Source organism: Ooceraea biroi, chromosome 9, assembly GCF_003672135.1.
Source record: "Ooceraea biroi isolate clonal line C1 chromosome 9, Obir_v5.4, whole genome shotgun sequence".
In the NCBI taxonomy this organism is placed as follows: Eukaryota; Metazoa; Arthropoda; class Insecta; order Hymenoptera; family Formicidae; genus Ooceraea; species Ooceraea biroi.
Genome location: NC_039514.1, coordinates 3,734,117 through 3,752,974, shown reverse-complemented (window position 1 = coordinate 3,752,974; position 18,858 = coordinate 3,734,117). Strand labels below are relative to the sequence as shown.

Sequence of the window (18,858 nt, the reverse complement as noted above, 5' to 3'; positions counted from 1 at the left end):
CAGTCACTGATGTAAGTATATATAATAAACTGTTATTGAATATTATTAAATATTAATTAAATATTATGAAATATTATACAACAAACTATTACAAATATCACAAATTGCACAGATAAAACTAAAACATTGGGTACTACAGTACTACAAACACGCTTACATGCTTTGTAGTACTGTAGTATCCAATGTTTTAGTTTGTTGTATAATATTTCATAATATTTAATAATATTCAATAACAGTTTATTATATATACTTACAGTGACTGTAAGTATATATAATATATAAGTATATATATACTTACAGTGACTGTAAGTATATATAATCGGATAAATAACTGTATATGTATATACATATATATTGCTTTCTTTATTTTAACCTCTCCTATTACATGTATTTTATTTGTTCTCTTGCGTTTACATTAATAATGATTCCGCAATTAATTTAACTTGACCTTTTTCTATAATGGGCAATTGACATAACGTTCTCATTTCACCTTCATATAAATACCACATTTGAATAACGCGGTATTAACATGGCGCATGTCACATGATAGCCGACCAATCAGAGGAAAGAACACCGTCACGATCTGCATCATGACATGGGACATTTTGCACAATTTTTGATCGTCATCTCCCTATCTTTTTGCAGGCATCTTGCGCATTTCCTGTTCACTGGGTTAATATAGAAATTGGTGAGATTTTTGAATATATTAACAAGGTGAATGTAAAGTCTAACCCTGGAAGTGATGGTATTCCTCCTATATTTTTAAAATCCTGCAATTTTATTCTCGCTAGAATATTATGGCTCATTTTTAATAGATCTTTGGGTAGTGGCATTTTTCCTAGTGCATGGAAGAGATGTGTTGTGACTCCAATCTTTAAGGGAGGTGACAAGTCCATCATTTCCAATTATAGACCTATTTGTAAACAAAATTTATTTCCTAAGATTCTCGATAATATTATTGCCAGAAAATTGTCAACGTTATTAAAGAATGTGATCATCGGTGAGCAGCATGGATTTGTTGCGAATCGTTCGACCGCAACGAATTTAACTGTCTACTATGATTTCGTCGTCACAGCCGTGGAAGAGGGATTACAGGTTGATTCTGTTTATACCGAACTTCAAAAAAGCGTTTGACCGGGTCGATCATGGTATTCTTATTACCAAATTGCGTGATATTGGGATTAATGGAACTCTACTTGATTGGATATCGAGTTTCCTGAGGGATAGAACCCAAAATGTAAAATTTGGTGAGTTTCTTTCCAGGGATATAGCAGTCTCATCGGGTGTGCTCCAGGGTTCTCACATGGCTCCGGTGCTTTTTAATTGTTTTATTAATAATTTGAAGCGTGTATTTCTTTATTCATATTTTCTACTTTACGCGGATGACTAAGTCTTCCGTCGAATCGCGAAGCCAAGTGATGCTCTTCTTCTCCAACAAGATCTTTTAAGCCTTGACGACTGGTGTAAGGTTAATAATACTCAGTTTAATCTGGCTAAATGTCAGGTGATTCACTTTAGTAAGAGGAGAGAGATTTATTCACATAACTACGTATTGTGTGATGCCCCTCTTTCAAACGTTAAATCTGTTCGCGATCTAGGAATAACTTTCTCTAGTTACTTATCATTTGATTTGCACATTAACTCCATTACTAATGCGGCATTTAGGAAGCTTGGCTTTGTGTTGCGTGCTTGTAAATTTTTCGATTACTTATTCACGTTGAAACTTTTATTTTGCATCCTTGTGAGATCCCGGCTGGAGTACGCCTCGATAGTGTGGGCTCCCTACCAGGCGACGCATTGTTATTCGATCGAGAAAATCCAACATCGTTTTTTCCGTAGCGTTAGCTTTAAATTAGGCAAGCCGATGGATTTCTGCGACCACAACTACGACTACGTACTACAGAAGTTGAACTTACAAACGCTGGAAGAGCGAAGAATAATGTCGGATCTAATGTTCCTGTCCAATTTGATAAACAATAGGATTGATTGCCCCGATTTGTTGGAGCGAGTCTGTTTGTATGCGCCTGAAAGACCTTTGAGACCCCATGAGCTGTTCTTTGTTGAGCCACACAGAATGTCGTACGGTAAATTCAAACCGCTCAATCGGATTTGCATAATGGCGAATCGGGTATCGTCTCACGTTAACTTTTTCGACATTTCTCAAAACAGGCTAAAAAATATTTTACCTTGCGTTTTGGAGCGGATTAAATTGGACTAGGCCTATCCAGAGTTTCCTTCGTTATATTATCTTTTGCGTTTTTGTTATTTGTACTTCCTCGCGCGTCCTCAACCGATATCGATCATGCATTTGTATTTTTTGTAATCAGAGGGTATTATTCCCGTTAATAAACAATATTATTATTATTATTATTATTATTATTATTAAAAGAGTACAATATTACATATTGTATAAAATATTCTATTATATAAAAAAACCTTAATCACATAACAATAAACGATCGCAATATTGCATACGGTATATGAAAAAATTTTATCGCGATATTATAAATACACGCCGCATTCCCCTCACGCGTCACCGCGGAATACCGTAGTGCCCCCACGGGAGGGTGCTGGTGGAGCCGGATACGACGTACCGTTTGTCGTGCGGGCTGAGGGCGAGCTTCGTCTCCGATACGGTGTAGACGCGATGCAGCTTCGATTGTATCCGCGACTGTCGACAGGTCATTTCCGTTGATTCCCTCAAACAGCTCGCGTAGTCGTCGAACGTTATCGTTCTGCCTACGACGCTCCTGCACACGCCCTTGATCCTCTTCGTGTCCCTCTTTCCGCATACCCTCAGCGCGTACATCTTCGCCCTCAACCCGATGAACTCGGTCATGACGGCGCCGTTGTTCTCGTCCTTCATGAGACCCGGCACCTTCTTGTTCCGCAGGGGCATACCGTACGCGTTGTCGGCGGGGTAGTCGCTCGTGTCGAAGCGCGCGATGTCGCACGCCATGTCCGCGTACGCGTCCTCGCACTCGATGCCGTATATCAGGCTGTCCGTGTCCGTGTATATGATCCGACACTTGTCGCCGTACAGCGGTGCCATGTACTCGTAGTGAAACTCGTACAGACGCGTCTTCGAGATATCCAGTATGCACATGCCGACGTATATCGGCCGGTTGAACGTCGCCTTCAGTCTGCGCAGCTCCACGGCGAGGAGATTCTCCCCGAACACGGCCCTGCTGTGGAAGTTCGGACGCGCGATAAAAGCCTCGGCGCCGTGTCTCCCGTCCCAGTGCGTCACGAGTTTAATGTCCACGCGATTACGCACGTTCTCCATCGTCTTACCGAACACCGCGTTGTTCATTACTTTATACAATTTTTTTTCGAAATCGTTTTTCGCGGCCGTTCTAAATTGCGTGTTCAACTCGATGTAATCGCGGAGCCACGGAGATTGCGCGAATTCTAAGACGCGATGGATTTTTGTGACGCGAAGCCCGTGGCGCGTGCATTGCTGCAAGGTGCGATAGTGTACGACGTACCGCTCCTTATCGCACAGAGTCGCGAGGAGCTTTTCCTGCCGCTTATCGGGCGGTGTCTCGCGCGTCGGACAGAACGGCAGGTCCGAGTGCGCGTCGTGAAGATACCGCGGATACTCCAGATCGACCTCGAGGATGTACTCGGTGGGCGAGTCTGGTGGGATCGCGCTCACGTCGAGCGTCGAGACGTCCTCGACCCAGCGAAAACCCGAGCTGGGCAGCGGCTGACACACTGCCCATCCGTACAGATTGTTCACGTCGTAGTACATCAGGTACGTCGACGGTTCGCACGGATCGTTGGACGGCGCGTACCCGTTGTTTGCTCGCGCGTATCGGTGCGAGCATTGACTCAGACCGCCGCGCACGCCGCGTTCCACGAACAGCACCATATCAACGTCCGTCAGCAGCTCGAACTCGATGCCCGTGTGCAGCAGCATCGCGTCCCACGTGTACCCGGTAGCATGTAGTAGTGCGCCGAGTCCAGACCGTAACTCCGTATACACGTGTCGCGGAAATTTTGGAACACATCCGCCAGGAGGAGAACGTCCGTCTTCAGGTACAGGTCGCTGTACTGTCCGAGAGTCTCGATAGAAAACCTATTCCACACGGTTATCGCGTGCGCGTAATCGTCACCGGATACCGTATCACCGGTCAACGAACTGTGGAACGACTCGCGCGGCGGTAAACGAGTCTCGAGCAGTTTATCGGCGCTATCGACGTACTTGTACGGAAATACGCCTTTCCGCGTGAGGAGCTCGAAATCCTCTTCGGAGAGATGTCGAAACTCCGACCGTAGGATTCTCATGTGGCTCCGGTCGAGATAGGACGCTAGTTTGTCGAGACTGGCGCCGAGAAACTTGTACGAGTCTATGAACCGCAATTTCACGCACGTTCCGCACCCGTTCCTGTCCTCCGCGTTCGCGACGTTCTTCGTGAACGCGATGTACCGCTCCTTCGTCAGCGGCAGTAACTCCACGCTACTCTCGAAGGCGTTCGCCACGTCCTCGATGATGAAGTGCGCGTCGTACCCTGAGAGATTGTGAAATATCACCGGGATAACGTGCGAGTCCTTGTAATTCAGATTGCACGTCGAGTGCGCCGGGCCTTTGTAGCGACCGGTAAGGTGGCAGTGATCGCGCACTTGGGCGTCGGTCGCCGCGAACGGCTTACCGCACACGTGGCACAGCGCGGCGGCGTCTCGCAGTTCCTCGCGCTGCTCCGGGGTGAGGTCCCTCATGGGCGCGTTTGACGCGAGGATCGCCTTGACGCGCTGCGCCAGTTCGCCGAGCTCGCCAACGAACCGCGGCACGCAGTCCTCCCCGCGACGCGATCTGTACGCGGACAACGACTCGTCGTAGGCGCAACTGACGTAGTATCCCACGCTGAACGCCCTGTGCCGTTGATACGCGCCGGTCTTCGCAGTATCCTCCTCGTTCTTCTCCAGCGTACACTCTAGGTCGGCGTAGACGACGAACGGTGCGCGCTCCTTCCTCTTGAAGTTCCGGAAGGCCAGCAGCTTATCGTCCTCGTTGGGAAGAATTATCGCGCAGTCGTTGATACGCCCACAGTCGATGGCGTGAGCGGACAGTCTCTCAACGGTCGGGAAGTAGTGTAGACACCTGTGTATTGTGCGACGCCGTAAATGAACGACGTTCGCGACCGCGTGACTAGCCCACGTTCCGCCGTGAACGTGGGGAGTCACGGGTGATTAGAGGTCGAGTTAGATGGTCAGCGAGGACCAATCCACGGTAAATTGCGGGACTGAAGTATTGGGCGCCAGGTGCGTGAACGCACCACTCGGAAAATCGACACAAACGATATCGCGAGACGATATGGGCAAGGGTCGGATATAATGAGAGCCTGGAGAGGAGAGAGTCAGTAACGAGTCATATAAAATTAACAAATGATATATTTGGCATTGCAAGTAACAAGTAGGTAGGGATCCAAATAAATACGAACGACGCAAAACAATCCGATCAACACAAAACAATCCGATCAACGCAAAACGGGCACGATAAGTACAATTGAATAACCGCAAAAGAGACAAAATAATCGTACGGGATGTAGCCACGCGGGAGGTCGTTTATATCGCGGTAATTATTACGTACACGACGCCGATTTTGGAGACACGAGCGCGTCGGCGTCGAGATCTCGCGGATCGGTCGTGACGCTAAATTCCGAACGATATCGACGGGATGAACAACACCCGGAAAAAACACCTGAAACGCAAGACGATAGGTACGCGATACTCTATGCGGGAGCGGACTCCACGCTACGAGACGGAAAACGATAATCTTGCCGATACGCGAGCGTTACTTCACGCAACGAGACAAGAGCGTTATTCCACGCGAGCGATACGAAAACGATACTGGAGCGTTACTCCACGCAAACGATAATTACCGTAATCCAATTACCGTCAACGACGAGACGATCTCGCAATCAAATAAACGAAACGATATGATACGGAAAATACGCGATACGACGATACGCCATACAACATATGCGATACAATATGATACGATACAAATGACTGGAGCCGGCGAATCCCGAGAGGGAGGATATAATCACTCCGGTACTCAACACCTTGCGGTGGCTCGGTACATTCGGGAGTGTACGGGATTAGACTATTTTCGCGATACGCTTTCCGGAGCCGACGGGCCTCGATAACACGCCTCCGGCAAGTTATCTCGATCTTTTAATTACTACTGAGGCTCGAGGTGCCGTCTTGGCCGGGAACGGAATCTAATAAGTCGCCGAGTGAGGTTCTTATAGGTTGGCGCTCGTCCCACGTCGTCCTGATCTGCAGGTGTGATATTTGTCTAAGGGCCTCAGAGTCGCTCCTTACGATTTGCTAGCCGGGCTCGCAGTGAGGATCGCGGAGCGCGCCGGGAGGGCCTTATTAGTCCGCACATCGATTTGCGCAACTCATCGATTTGGCGACGATAGATCCATGCTTCGGCCGCTACGTCGACTCATCCGCAGCCCCTCGGGTGACACTTCTTGTAATTCTTCTTGCGCTGCCTATTCCCGTCGCTACTACCAGTAGTTCCCTGCCAGAGCGGCCAAACTCTGACAGGGACGAGGCGGAAAGATCCTCCACCCGCTCTGGCCAGCGGGCCCGCCTCGGTACTCGGGAATAGCAACTTGCAGGCCGTGATAACGCTGGCGAGCAGATCCTCTGCTCGGTAGGCCGAGGGGGCGGTAATTTGGAGTTGTGCCCCGGTATCGCTGAGAGTCCGCTAGGACTCGGCTCCTCCCGGGCTCCTGATGCTCGCTTCCGGTCATCTTGCAGGACTTCTCTTCGCCCCGTCCTTCGCTCCTCCATGTCCGGCAGCCTCTCCGTTGCCTGTATCCTCATTCGGCTATTCTGCAATCCTCTCGCAATCTTTTTGTAAAAGTAAATCGACAAGAACGCGACGGATCGCTCCCCCTCGGGGGCTGGAGCGACTCCAATAAATTCCCCCCCTCGGTTGAGCAACGCCCTTGTGACGGACGCCAAAACGTCACGTCACAATTGTTATAAATACTTTTTGTGATATGACAGGCGAAAAACAGATAGGGATGGTGTTTCTACGAAAACTTACCGATCGCAGATGTACTTCTGGTGATGCTTCGTACTAAGTTGCGCGCTAACCAGGCGCGACAGGTTCCTGATCCACGCGAAGTGCCCCGGTTGTCTCGCGCGGTCGTCGAGCACGTACAGCAGGTTGACGTGTCTGTCTCGCTTGTAATCGGTCAGCCGCAGCGGAGCGATAGCCCCTCGCTTGCACTCGTCATCCTCGGTAAAAACGTTTATCGATATCCCGTTCTTGCGCTCGAACTTACCGATCTGGTCGAGCGTCATCGGAAAGTCTATACCCCTGACGTCTAACACGGTTCTGTAGTCGGGGTATTGCGTCACCTTATCCGCGTGTTCAACGCTTGGATGTAGAGCGGCGACCACCGCCAACGCGAAGCACGCGTTGTCCTTTGCTCGCACGTTCACCACCGCGTGTTTCAACCGTATCGCGCGCGGTATATCGACGACGCACCCAGCGTGCATGGGGTTGTACTTGTTCACGTTGACCGTTAAGTTCAGTATCTTGGACAACGCCCACTCGCTGTCCCGCTCTTGAAACTCGTCGAGCGCCGCCAGAGTGGCCTCCATCACGCGCTCGTCGTACCACTCGCGGAGTTCGGACGTGGGTAGTAGCCCGTGGTTCCTCGTGGCGATCATCTTTACCGCCGTCTTCTCGCCCGTTACGAACTCCGCGTTGAACGCGGTGTTCACCTTGACACTGTTCAACGTAGTGAGGCTACCGCGCACGCGCTCGATCACCACGTCCCGGGCATCCTCGAGGAATCGGCGCGGCTCGACGCGGTCGTCGTTGATCACCGCACCGGTGAGCACGCGACTCTTGAACGCCGTCTCTACCTCCGTCCAGGAGAGTCCGGTCCGCTCGCTGAGTCCCGCGCCCACGTACAAGAATCGTCGTCTCAGACGGTTCCTCACGCCCTCCAGTCGCGCGATCCTCGCGACCGCGGCGAGCCTCCGCCCGGTCACCGATCGCGAGCTCCCTCCCCCGCGCGCGCACTCTTCCCGCGATCCTCGCAGGTATTCGTCGCACCTGAGTTCCCAGTCGAGGTACGTGCCGAGCGTCCCGACGCGCCCGGCGAGCTCGGTGAGCCCGCGCTCGTCCATCGTCCTCGCGCAGAGCGTTCCTACGCCTCGACGCACTCGCACGTTCGTCGCTCGTGCGTCGAGCAATGACGTTCCACGTCGTTAACGTCCTCGTTCATCACCTTGAACCGCTCTGCGTAGAACGGGAAGCCCTCGTACTTCGTCAGTTCATTTTTTTAATTTGTCCGTTCCTCGTCCGGTTTTGACCGTTCGTTATAATATTGCCTTTTCTCTATCGACCTTTCGTGATTCGCTAGTCGCTTTCCGTCGATTATGTAGATATAGGTCGTTCGATATATACCGTCCATCACCGTCGGTTCGCACGACCGCCCAAGACCGGTGGGAATCGTGACGCACAGCGCTACGTCTCTGTCCTCGACCTTATAGGCGATGTCCTCCGTGTAGTACTGCCAGTTCCACGATCTTCTTCGCGTCCCTGTTTCCGCGTTCTTGCACTCTCTCAGCATCCGCGCGTACAGTGCCCTTCGCGCGTGATACGGCCAGTCTACTACGCTCCTCTTTTGAATCACGACTCCCTGTCCCGTGGAACGTTCGCCGGTTCGACGCGCGCCGATCTCGCGGTCGCGCAGAAAACGCGCTAGCGAGAGTCGTCGAACGCTCCCGGAACCGGTCCCTTCCGGAGCATCGTCCCCGGGAACGTCGTGCACGTCCTCGAGAACCTCGGCGACGTCCTCCTCGAGAGGGCTCATGCGTTCGTTGAAGACTCAATCCCGCATCCTCGCGCGTCGGTTTAGCGGGGTCGACGATCGCGCGCCTACGTCCCCGTGGCCTCGTCGCGCGACCCTCGCGCCTCGATCGCTCGACACGCGGTACAATCGATGATCCGCGGCGCCAGACCGTCTATGTGATCACGCTGCCCAGGCTGGTTGTAGTGCGCGAGGGTCGCACCTGCGGTACCGTCGCACCTCGGGATCGCGTCTCAGGTGTTCCGGTAACCTGTCCCACAACCCTTCCACGTAGTCGCCGTATCGTTCCAGGAGAACGATCTTCGGAACGTACCGCAACTGCTCGCTCGTCAGACCGAGGATCTCTCTATCGTCCGGCAGCAACAGGAACATCGTCGCGATAACCTCGCAATTTTGAGAATAACCGTTGCACCGCGAACGCGCACCTACTGGATCGGTACGACGCGAACGATCGTCGTCGATGCTCATTCGGATTTACGGACGGTCTTTGAAACGCGCGCTTCGGACGATTTAAGCGCACCAAATGGCAAATCGTGCAGGTACTCGATGTACTCGCGCACCCATTCCCGCATCGTTTCCTCGGTCATCAGACCTGTCCTGTACTGCGTGTACAATCGATCCGGAAGGTGGCTCAATATATAGTTATGAAAGACTTCCGTTGAACAGGTTGGATTCATCGGATCTCGCTTCATCCACAGCGCGCACGTCTCCATCAACGTTACTTTCATGTGCCAACCCTCGCTCATGCGGCGCGCGGGCGCATCGACGTCGCTCTTCCGCCTCCTCTGATTCCACAAATACTTCGACAGAAAGGCGATTATTACTCGTAGATTTTGCACCACCGATCGTATTGGATTCCAGACCCGATACACGAAATCGAAGGTGTTATAGAGAATCGTATCGAACTGTCTAAAAACGATATCCAATTCCGCCTCATCCATGAACTGCTCCAACTCGTTATCAACGTTCGACGCGTCCCTCGATCCAGGCTTCTTTAAACCGGACTTTCCGGGCTCCATGCGACCAAAGGTTAATCGCAACGAGTTGTTCAAGGAACACCGACTCCGACGCGTTTGCTCGATCGGACGCGCTCCGCTCGTTATATACGCTTCATATAGAAAAACCGTTATCAGCGGATGACCAAAAGTATAACGTCTTTGACAAGGACGCCACCCGCTTCCGGCGATAAAGGATCCTAACCGAAAAAAAACGTCGACCAGAACACCGCTCGCTTTCGGTGATATCAGGGAAAATCGTTATCAGCGCATGACCAAAAATAACGTCGTCGACCGGGACTCCGCCCGCTTCCGGTGATAAAAAAACATCTAACGGAAAATCCAGTGGAGGAGAAAAACCCCGCCCACTTCCGGTGATAAAAGGTTGTTCAGACTTTTATCAATAATTACAACTGCGATTTTCTTTATCATCTTAATTTCTGCATGTACATATTCCTTTCATCGATTCTAAGCCTCAAAATAAGAACTTGTTATGAAGCGAATCGAAGACAAACACGCGTTCGTCTTGCCTCGCTACCGAATCCGACACCGGCTAGCTTCCGAATCAGCTGATCATTGTCATTAGAGCATCGCGAGTCGAGTCGATCGGACTTAAAGCCACAGTGTATCTCTTACGAAGTTTCTTTGCTGTTAAAACGCGCTTTCGACGTGTTACAATAAAGCCTTTGTTAATCATACATTCAAAGTTCATTTCACATCTTCCGCTCTTTCACTTATTCAGCTTTACGGTCTTCCTTCGCTTCTCGCCGTGTTGCACCAAGGTGGATCGAGTAGCCGAAAGTGCAATTCGTCGGCAACGATTGAAGAACCAAGAACATTTTGGTCCTTCGAGCCGGATCTTCTTTGTCGCTTCTTTCTCACAGTGTCCATTCTAGTGCTATCTATGTTTCGACCTCCTGGTTGCTGAGATTGAACTCCACGAGGGTCCGCCTGGTCGTCCGTTGTAAGAAGGGGTTCAGCGTCGAAATCTGTAAGCCACATTCTGTCAATCGTTATTCTTTGCCATTCCAAGTAATTATCATTATCGGTGTCAGCTCATTACTCACTCGACCTTTCGAAGTTTTTCACCATGCCAACCGTCACTTCTGTTGTCGAGAAACAACAAGATTTCTTCGGTCGAATAGCTCGGGCTTACACAAATACAAAAAAACTTGGACAAGAGAAACTAAACAAGTTTACATTAACCGCGCGAATCCACCAGCTCGACTCAGACTGGAATAAATTTCAATCGAACCACGATAAATTAGTCGAATCTATTACGGACGAACAACGCTCACTTGACTATTTCTCAAAAGATTTATATGCAACTTGTGAGGAATCTTACTTCGACTCTAAATCGAATCTTCTTCAATTGCAAGACTCATTCGCTGAGCCGAAACCAGACGCACTCAACACTATCAATCACCTGCTGTTCCGGATCTAGTCGCGCTTTGCCAAAAATCAGCTTACCGAAATTCACGGGCAACTATTATGACTGGCCAGCGTTCCGAGATCTCTTCTCATCGATGGTCGTGTCCAATCAAGATCTCTCTCCCGTGGAAAAATTGCATTATCTACGAAGCCAGGTTTCGAGTGAAGCGTCGCGACTCATTGCAAATATATCGATTACGTCTGATAACTTTCCTCGCGCATGGGAATCGCTCACTTCGCGATACGAAAATAAGCGCGCTATTGTTTCTTCGAACCTTGATCGAATCTTCGACTTGAAACCGCTCACGCAAGCTACAAGTAGCGATCTCAAGCACCTTCTTTCTACGATCAAGGAATCTCTCGGGTCTCTAGCTGCTCTCCACGTTCCCGTTGAAAGCTGGGACTCGATTCTCGTCCACTTCGTCACTCGAAGATTGGACCCCACCATTCTCGAAGCATGGGAAATTCACCTCGGTGAGTCCACGGAGCTAGCTACATTCTCTCAACTGGAGGTCTTTCTCGAAGGGCGCATTCGCGCTCTCGAGGCTATCAGTTCTCGCAATTCCGCCTCCAAGTTAACTGCTCCGAAAGCAGGCTCAAAATCTAAGCCTGTTCGTATTCACTCAGCTGCAATAACCAAATCGGGATGCTCCTGTTGCTCAGCTTCGCACTATATCGCCTCATGCTCAGAGTTTGCGTCCAAATCTCTTGACGATCGTCGGAAATTCGTTGAGACAAAAAATCTGTGCTTCAACTGCCTCGGAAATCATCGTTTTGCAGATTGTCGCTGTCTCAAACGATGTCGCCTGTGCAAGGCTCAACATCATACTCTGCTTCATCGGGAGACAACATTCACACCATCAGTTCCATTTCTTTCATCATCGAGTTCGCCTTCCTCTTCAGTAGTAAGTGTCGAGAAACCAACCGCCGTAGCTCACTTCGTTTCATCTGGAGTCGATCATTCCGAGCGACAAACTCTGCTCGCCACAGCTCAGGTTCGTCTCTTGGTTGATGAATCACGAAGTCTCGTACTTCGCGCACTCTTGGATCAGGGTTCAGAAATCTCATTGATTAGTGAATCTATCGTTCAATTAATGCGTCTTTCGCGCAGTCGATCGTCGCTGAACATCGCTGGAGTCGGTGCTCACAAAGTCGGATCTGTCCGGGGAGTGGTTTCCGTGCAACTTCATTCGTGTGTCGACCCATCATCATTCTTTACGGCAACTGCTTATATCCTACCTCAGTTGACAGGTAAAATACCATCGGAGCCAATCAACACTTCTTCATGGGACCATCTTGAGGGACTACCATTCGCCGATCCAGACTTTGCGACGCCAGCTCAGATAGATATCATCCTCGGAGCTGACATCTATGGACATCTTCTTCGTGATGAGCTCCGCAAGGGACCATCCAATGCTCCTGTCGCTCAGCACACTACACTTGGTTGGATCGTCTCTGGATCAACCTCGCAAAAATACAGCCAAATCCACCAAGTGACGACCGTATCGCTTTCCTCCGACGAAGAACTTAGTCTCAATGACTCCTTGCAAAGGTTCTGGACTCAGGAGGACATTCCGTCATCGACTCACGCGAGGCTCCACGCAGATGAACAAGCGTGCGAAGAGCACTTTCGCACAACTCACTCTCGTGATCCAACTGGACGCTATATTGTCAGGCTGCCGTTCCGGTCTGATATCGGATGCCTGGGGGATACTCGCCAGGCTGCGGAGCAATCCATGTGACGAGTACAGCGACAGATCGTCATCAACAACACCTTTGGTCAACTATACAAGAACTTCATGGCGGAGTACGCTAGTTTACGGCACATGCAACGCTGCACCGTCCCCACCGACGTACAATCCGCCTCTGTATATCTGCCACATCACGGAGTTCTTCGTCAACAAAGCACTACAACCAAACTGCGAGTTGTTTTTAACGGATCATACCGCACAAAGTCTGGATACTCACTCAACGACTGCCTTCACACTGGTCCAAAGCTTCAACAGGATCTCGACGCCGTTCTGCTCCGTTGGCGTGTCCATCCATACGTGTTCGCAGCTGATATCGAAAAAATGTATCGGCAGATTCTCGTTCACCCTGACGATCAACCAGCTCAAAAGATCATTTGGAGTGAAGCGGGGCCTCCGCTCGAATATCTTCTTTGCACGGTCGCCTTCGGTTTAGCATGTTCGCCATTCTTGGCAATACGTGTTATTTTACAACTTGCTGACGATGAGGAACATCGCTTTCCACAAGCAGCTCAGATCTTACGTGATGATATGTACGTTGACGATGTGCTTTCAGGTGCTGACACCCCAGAACGCGCGGCTGACAAAGCCAAGCAGTTAGCACAGTTACTCATAGCGGGCGGCTTTCCGTTGCAGAAGTGGTCCACCAACGATCTCACCATACTGGCCAATATTCACGAATCTTCGCAGCTTGATTTTTCGAACCGAGAATTCAACGCAGAGGCTAGAACTCTCGGACTCATATGGAATCCAAACTCAGACACGTTCCGATTCAAGGTCAGTGCTGTTGTCTCTTCTTCTTCTATCACGAAACGCACAATTCTGTCTCGTATCTCTCAGCTCTTTGATCCTCTTGGTTGGCTCTCGCCCATCACTCTCGTTGGGAAAATGCTCATTCAGCAGCTCTGGAAGGACCAGATCGAATGGGATGACCCCGTTCCAGCCGCAATTTCGCAGAAATGGGTGAGCTTCGCCGACAATCTCACGACCGTGGAGTCGTACTCCATTCCGAGGTGGCTTCATACGCACTCAGACTCGCAGGCCATTGAAATCCATGGCTTCTCCGACGCGTCACACGACGCTCTCGGGGCTGTCGTCTACCTTCGCTCATTCTCTGAGTTTTCAGATGTTAATATCACTTTACTCGTGGCAAAAAGCAAAGTAGCTCCACTCAAAAAACAGACGATTCCTCGACTTGAGTTATCCGCTGCGATGCTGCTGGCTCGTCTGATCTCTCGCATCCGCAAAATACTCCTCAAGTATCAATCTGTTCCAGTGCATCTTTGGCTTGACTCTAGCGTTAGTCTCGCGTGGATTAGAGGTCAGCCATCACAATGGGCAGAATTTGTCGCAAATCGGGTCGCTGTAATTCAGGAGCTTGTTCCAGATGCAAAATGGCACCACGTCGCTGGAACCGATAATCCAGCCGACTGCGCATCCAGGGGACTTCTGCCACTTCAACTTCTCAATCATGAGCTCTGGTGGCACGGACCTGCCTGGCTAAAACAACCGTCTGTGATGTAGCCGACAACCGTGCCCGCTCTCGACGTTACGGTCGATCTAGAGCATCGACGCTCTCGCTGCACGATGATCAACATCGCACTCAAGTCAACCTGGGACCTAATCGATCGGTATTCGCAGCTCAATCGGCTGCTGCGTATCACTGCCTGGCTTAAGCGCTGTGTTTCTCGGTTCAGAAGCAATCCACATCCATCAAATCCGCATGCACTTACGCCTGAGGAAATTCACGAGTCGCTACTTTTCTGGATCAAAGAAACTCAAAGCCGCTACTTCGCCAATGAGTTGTACGCCGTCTCAAAGGGTACCCCACTCCCTCGCTCGAATCCGTTATCAAAACTGACTCCTATTTTAGGTCAAGATGGTATTCTCCGAGTTGGTGGACGACTCAACCATTCACTGCTAGATCCAGATGCTAAGCATCCTGCCATTCTACCTCGAGAGTGCTCATTCTCTCGCCTCGTCATCTCAGACGTGCATCATCGAACTCTTCATGGCGGGGTGCAACTTATGCTAGCCACGCTCCGCCGGCAATATTGGATTCTGGGTGGTCGCTCTCCTATCAGCTCGTTCGTTCGACGATGCGTTCGCTGCTCTCGCTACCGTGCAGTCGCAGCACGAGAACTTATGGGCCAGCTTCCTTCTTCTCGGGTTACACCGGCACGACCGTTCCTCAATTCGGGTGTCGACTATGCTGGGCCGTTCACGTTGCGCACATGGCGTGGACGCTCCGCTCGTCAGTATAAAGGTTATCTCGTTGTATTTGTCTGCTTTTCATCTTCAGCAATACACCTAGAGCTTGCCACAGACTACACCACTCAAGGCTTTCTCGCTGCGTACAAACGCTTCACCGGACGCCGAGGCTTGTGTCAAACGATAACGAGCGATTGCGGAACCAATCTTGTTGGAGCCAATGCCGAATTGCGACGAATGTTCTCCGCAGCCTCCAAGGAGCTAGCTGATCTTGCACACGTTCTCGCTGCTGATGGCACGGCTTGGAAATTTAATCCGCCTGGAGCGCCTCATTTCGGCGGCAAGTGGGAGGCCGCGGTGAAGTCGACCAAGTTCCATCTTCGTCGTATCATTGGAGACGCCGTTCTGACATACGAGGAGTTCAACACGCTGCTAACACAAATTGAGGCAGTACTCAATTCCAGGCCTCTCTGTGCATTATCGGAAGATCCTGACGACCTGGACGTGCTGACACCTGCGCACTTTCTCATTGGGGCACCGCTGGCAGTAGTTCCTGAGCCAATTTTAATCGACGTTCCCGTCTCTCGACTCTCACGCTGGCAATTGCTGCGCCAGTTCATTGACCGATTCTGGAAGAGATGGTCGGCAGAGTATCTTCACCATCTCCAAACTCGTAACAAATGGCACCAGCCCGAACGCAATGTCAAAACGGGGGATCTTGTTCTCGTCGTCGACGAGCGCACACCGCCAAGCAAGTGGCCTCTGGCAAGAGTCATCGCCGTTCATCCCGGCGCGGATGGCCTTGTCCGGGTGGTTTCGGTGCGCACGTCGACGTCGACATACAAACGCCCCATCACCAAACTTTGTCCGCTTTACGTGTCATAAAATTACTCTCTATTATTTCGCTGTTCTTTGGGTTTGTCGTGTTCGGTCACACTTGCAAATAGTCTCGTCGTAATCGTAATTCACGCGTGCGTTCATTATCCTCGCTGATTATATCATTAGTTCTTCGTCCATTATCAGCGGCGTCATCGCCCCTGAAGCGGGCGGTAATGTTCAGACTTTTATCAATAATTACAACTGCGATTTTCTTTATCATCTTAATTTCTGCATGTACATATTCCTTTCATCGATTCTAAGCCTCAAAATAAGAACTTGTTATGAAGCGAATCGAAGACAAACACGCGTTCGTCTTTCCTCGCTACCGAATCCGACACCGGCTAGCTTCCGAATCAGCTGATCATTGTCATTAGAGCATCGCGAGTCGAGTCGATCGGACTTAAAGCCACAGTGTATCTCTTACGAAGTTTCTTTGCTGTTAAAACGCGCTTTCGACGTGTTACAATAAAGCCTTTGTTAATCATACATTCAAAGTTCATTTCACATCTTCCGCTCTTTCACTTATTCAGCTTTACGGTCTTCCTTCGCTTCTCGCCGTGTTGCACCAAGGTGGATCGAGTAGCCGAAAGTGCAATTCGTCGGCAACGATTGAAGAACCAAGAACAAGGTCCTAACCGAAAAAACACGTCCGATAACCAAAAGAGGGGGAAAAACCCCCGCCCGCTTCCGGTGATAAAAGGCCCCCATTATCGCCCAGGACTCCGCCCGCTTCCGGTGATAAAAGGTCCTAACCGAAAAACACGTCCGATAACCAAAATCATCGCCACCCAGGGCGACGCCCACTTCCGGTGATAAAGGGCCCTAACCAAAAAAACACGCCCGATAACCAAAATCATCGCCACCCAGGACGACGCCCACTTCCGGTGATAAAAAAATCTAACCGAAAATACAGTGGAGGGGGAAAACCCCTCCTCACCCAAACCCCCTCTCCCTCTCCCAGGCCACGCCCATTTTCTACCTCCCTGGAAAAGTGGTCCAGAAACGGCCTAGTATACCTACTATTCTCCTTTACAGAATACAGAAGACATATAAACTTTCTTACTTTAATATTATTAATTTTTATACTGGGAAAGTATATGCTTGTGTGGAAGAGCACGAGGAGACGGGCTTCGCCCGTCACCTAGTACACTTCCACATAAAAAAAAACTTTTAGGTGACCAAAAGTACTGCGTGGAAGTTACAATATAGAACCTTACTTTGCGTGGAACCTCGCTTCACATGAATTGAAAACCTATTTGGAATCGTACTAATTTGCATTGCAAGTACACACGCGTTTAATTTCGCGCACTTTGACGTCACCGCGCATGCTCGGTCAGTGTGCTCTACGTCGGTAGACCGCCGGTATGACAGACTTCCTAACCCCGAAACTGTCATTTTTCAGTAGGTGATAACTTTCTTTCTAATTGAGAGCGACGATTTTCCTTCTCGCAATCGTATTTTCTCATCAAAATAAACGATATTGCAAAGTTAGAAGGAAATCGGTGAGGAAGCCCGTCTCCTTCAGTTTTACCGAAGCGAAAAAGAACATTATTTGGAATGATAACTATACGCTCAACTAATTTTCATTAATTATTAAAAAACTATTATTTCCCAAACTCTAAAAGTGGTTTCCTAAACTTTCCCAAACGATTCCCAAATTATTGAAATGGAAAACAATGAGAAATATCAAAGATTATAAACGTTTTTCCATTATATAGCCTATAGTCAAAAAGTCCGTAGATTATTCCCTAGATTATACTGCACGTCTGGGTGATGACTTTCAATTCGATTTTGAGGGGAAATCATTATTTCAACATCATTTGTTATATCAGTTCCTGTATGCAGTCTGCAGTCTTTCTGCATTCAAAATTTGTAGCGGGTATTTGACGAAAATCTGTTCTAACAGAATTGGCTATCTGGGTTTATGCGCATATTGTTATTAACATATGTAATTTTCGTCGCTTTTCAACTGTTTGTTAATGTGTTGGCACATTCGCACTGATTCGAGTAACTACTTATATCGACAGTAAAGTGGATGTACACCGCGTGAAAGTGGATGTGGCTTCGTAGTTCTCTACGTCCACAAAAAGTGGATGCGATGGCGCTCGAATCAGCGGCCGAACAGCGTTAGGACTCATGCCCACAGGACGCGGTAACGCGGCAATGCACCAGCATTTCTGGTAATGCTAAATATATAACTTCGGTATTACCAGAAATACAAGACGGTGATTGGCCACCGCGTTGCCGCATTACCGCATTGCCGCGTTACCGCGTCTTGTGGGCGTGAGCCCTTACACAAAATACAGGGGCATGGCCGCTCTCAGGTTACTCTCTGCTATTACTTGGGTGAAAATTACAGAAAATGCTTTTTACAAAAATTTGGCAATTTGTACGCACAAAATCGCAAGTCAGCGACATGGGGACACAATTAAAGAATATGAGGATGCTTTTTGAAGTGACTTTAGAAGCGTCATAAAAGAGAATTCTGTGTTCTCCTGTATTCTGTAAAGGAAAACACAGAATTTTCTTTTATGACGCTTTTAAAGTCACTTCGAAAAGCATCCTCATATTCCTTAATTGTGTCCAAACACCGCTCAACAGCGATTTTGTGCGTACAAATTGCGAAATTTTTATAAAAAGCATTTTTTGTGCAAATGACAGCACCATCGCGAAAAAGTTCACTAGCAACTCCAGGATCACCTTAATGTTCCATTTACTATTAAAAAATGACGGTTATGGACG

The 18,858-nt window shown here is 49.4% G+C and overlaps 3 protein-coding genes across 3 annotated transcripts; all 3 read left to right on the top strand.

The window, feature by feature from the left end:
* The first annotated feature begins 11,169 nt into the window (after window positions 1-11,169).
* LOC113562576 lies at window positions 11,170-13,020 on the top strand. The gene has a single exon (XM_026972349.1). The coding sequence runs from the start codon at window positions 11,170-11,172 to the stop codon at window positions 13,018-13,020; it is 1,851 nt and encodes a 616-aa protein (XP_026828150.1).
* Window positions 13,021-13,077: 57 nt separating this feature from the next.
* On the top strand, window positions 13,078-14,550 carry LOC113562575. The gene has a single exon (XM_026972348.1). The coding sequence runs from the start codon at window positions 13,078-13,080 to the stop codon at window positions 14,548-14,550; it is 1,473 nt and encodes a 490-aa protein (XP_026828149.1).
* Window positions 14,551-14,613: 63 nt separating this feature from the next.
* Window positions 14,614-16,426, top strand: LOC105287129. The gene has a single exon (XM_011352575.2). It carries the CDS (start codon window positions 14,614-14,616, stop codon window positions 16,120-16,122), a length of 1,509 nt encoding a protein of 502 aa, XP_011350877.2. The 3' UTR covers window positions 16,123-16,426.
* Window positions 16,427-18,858: the final 2,432 nt, after the last annotated feature.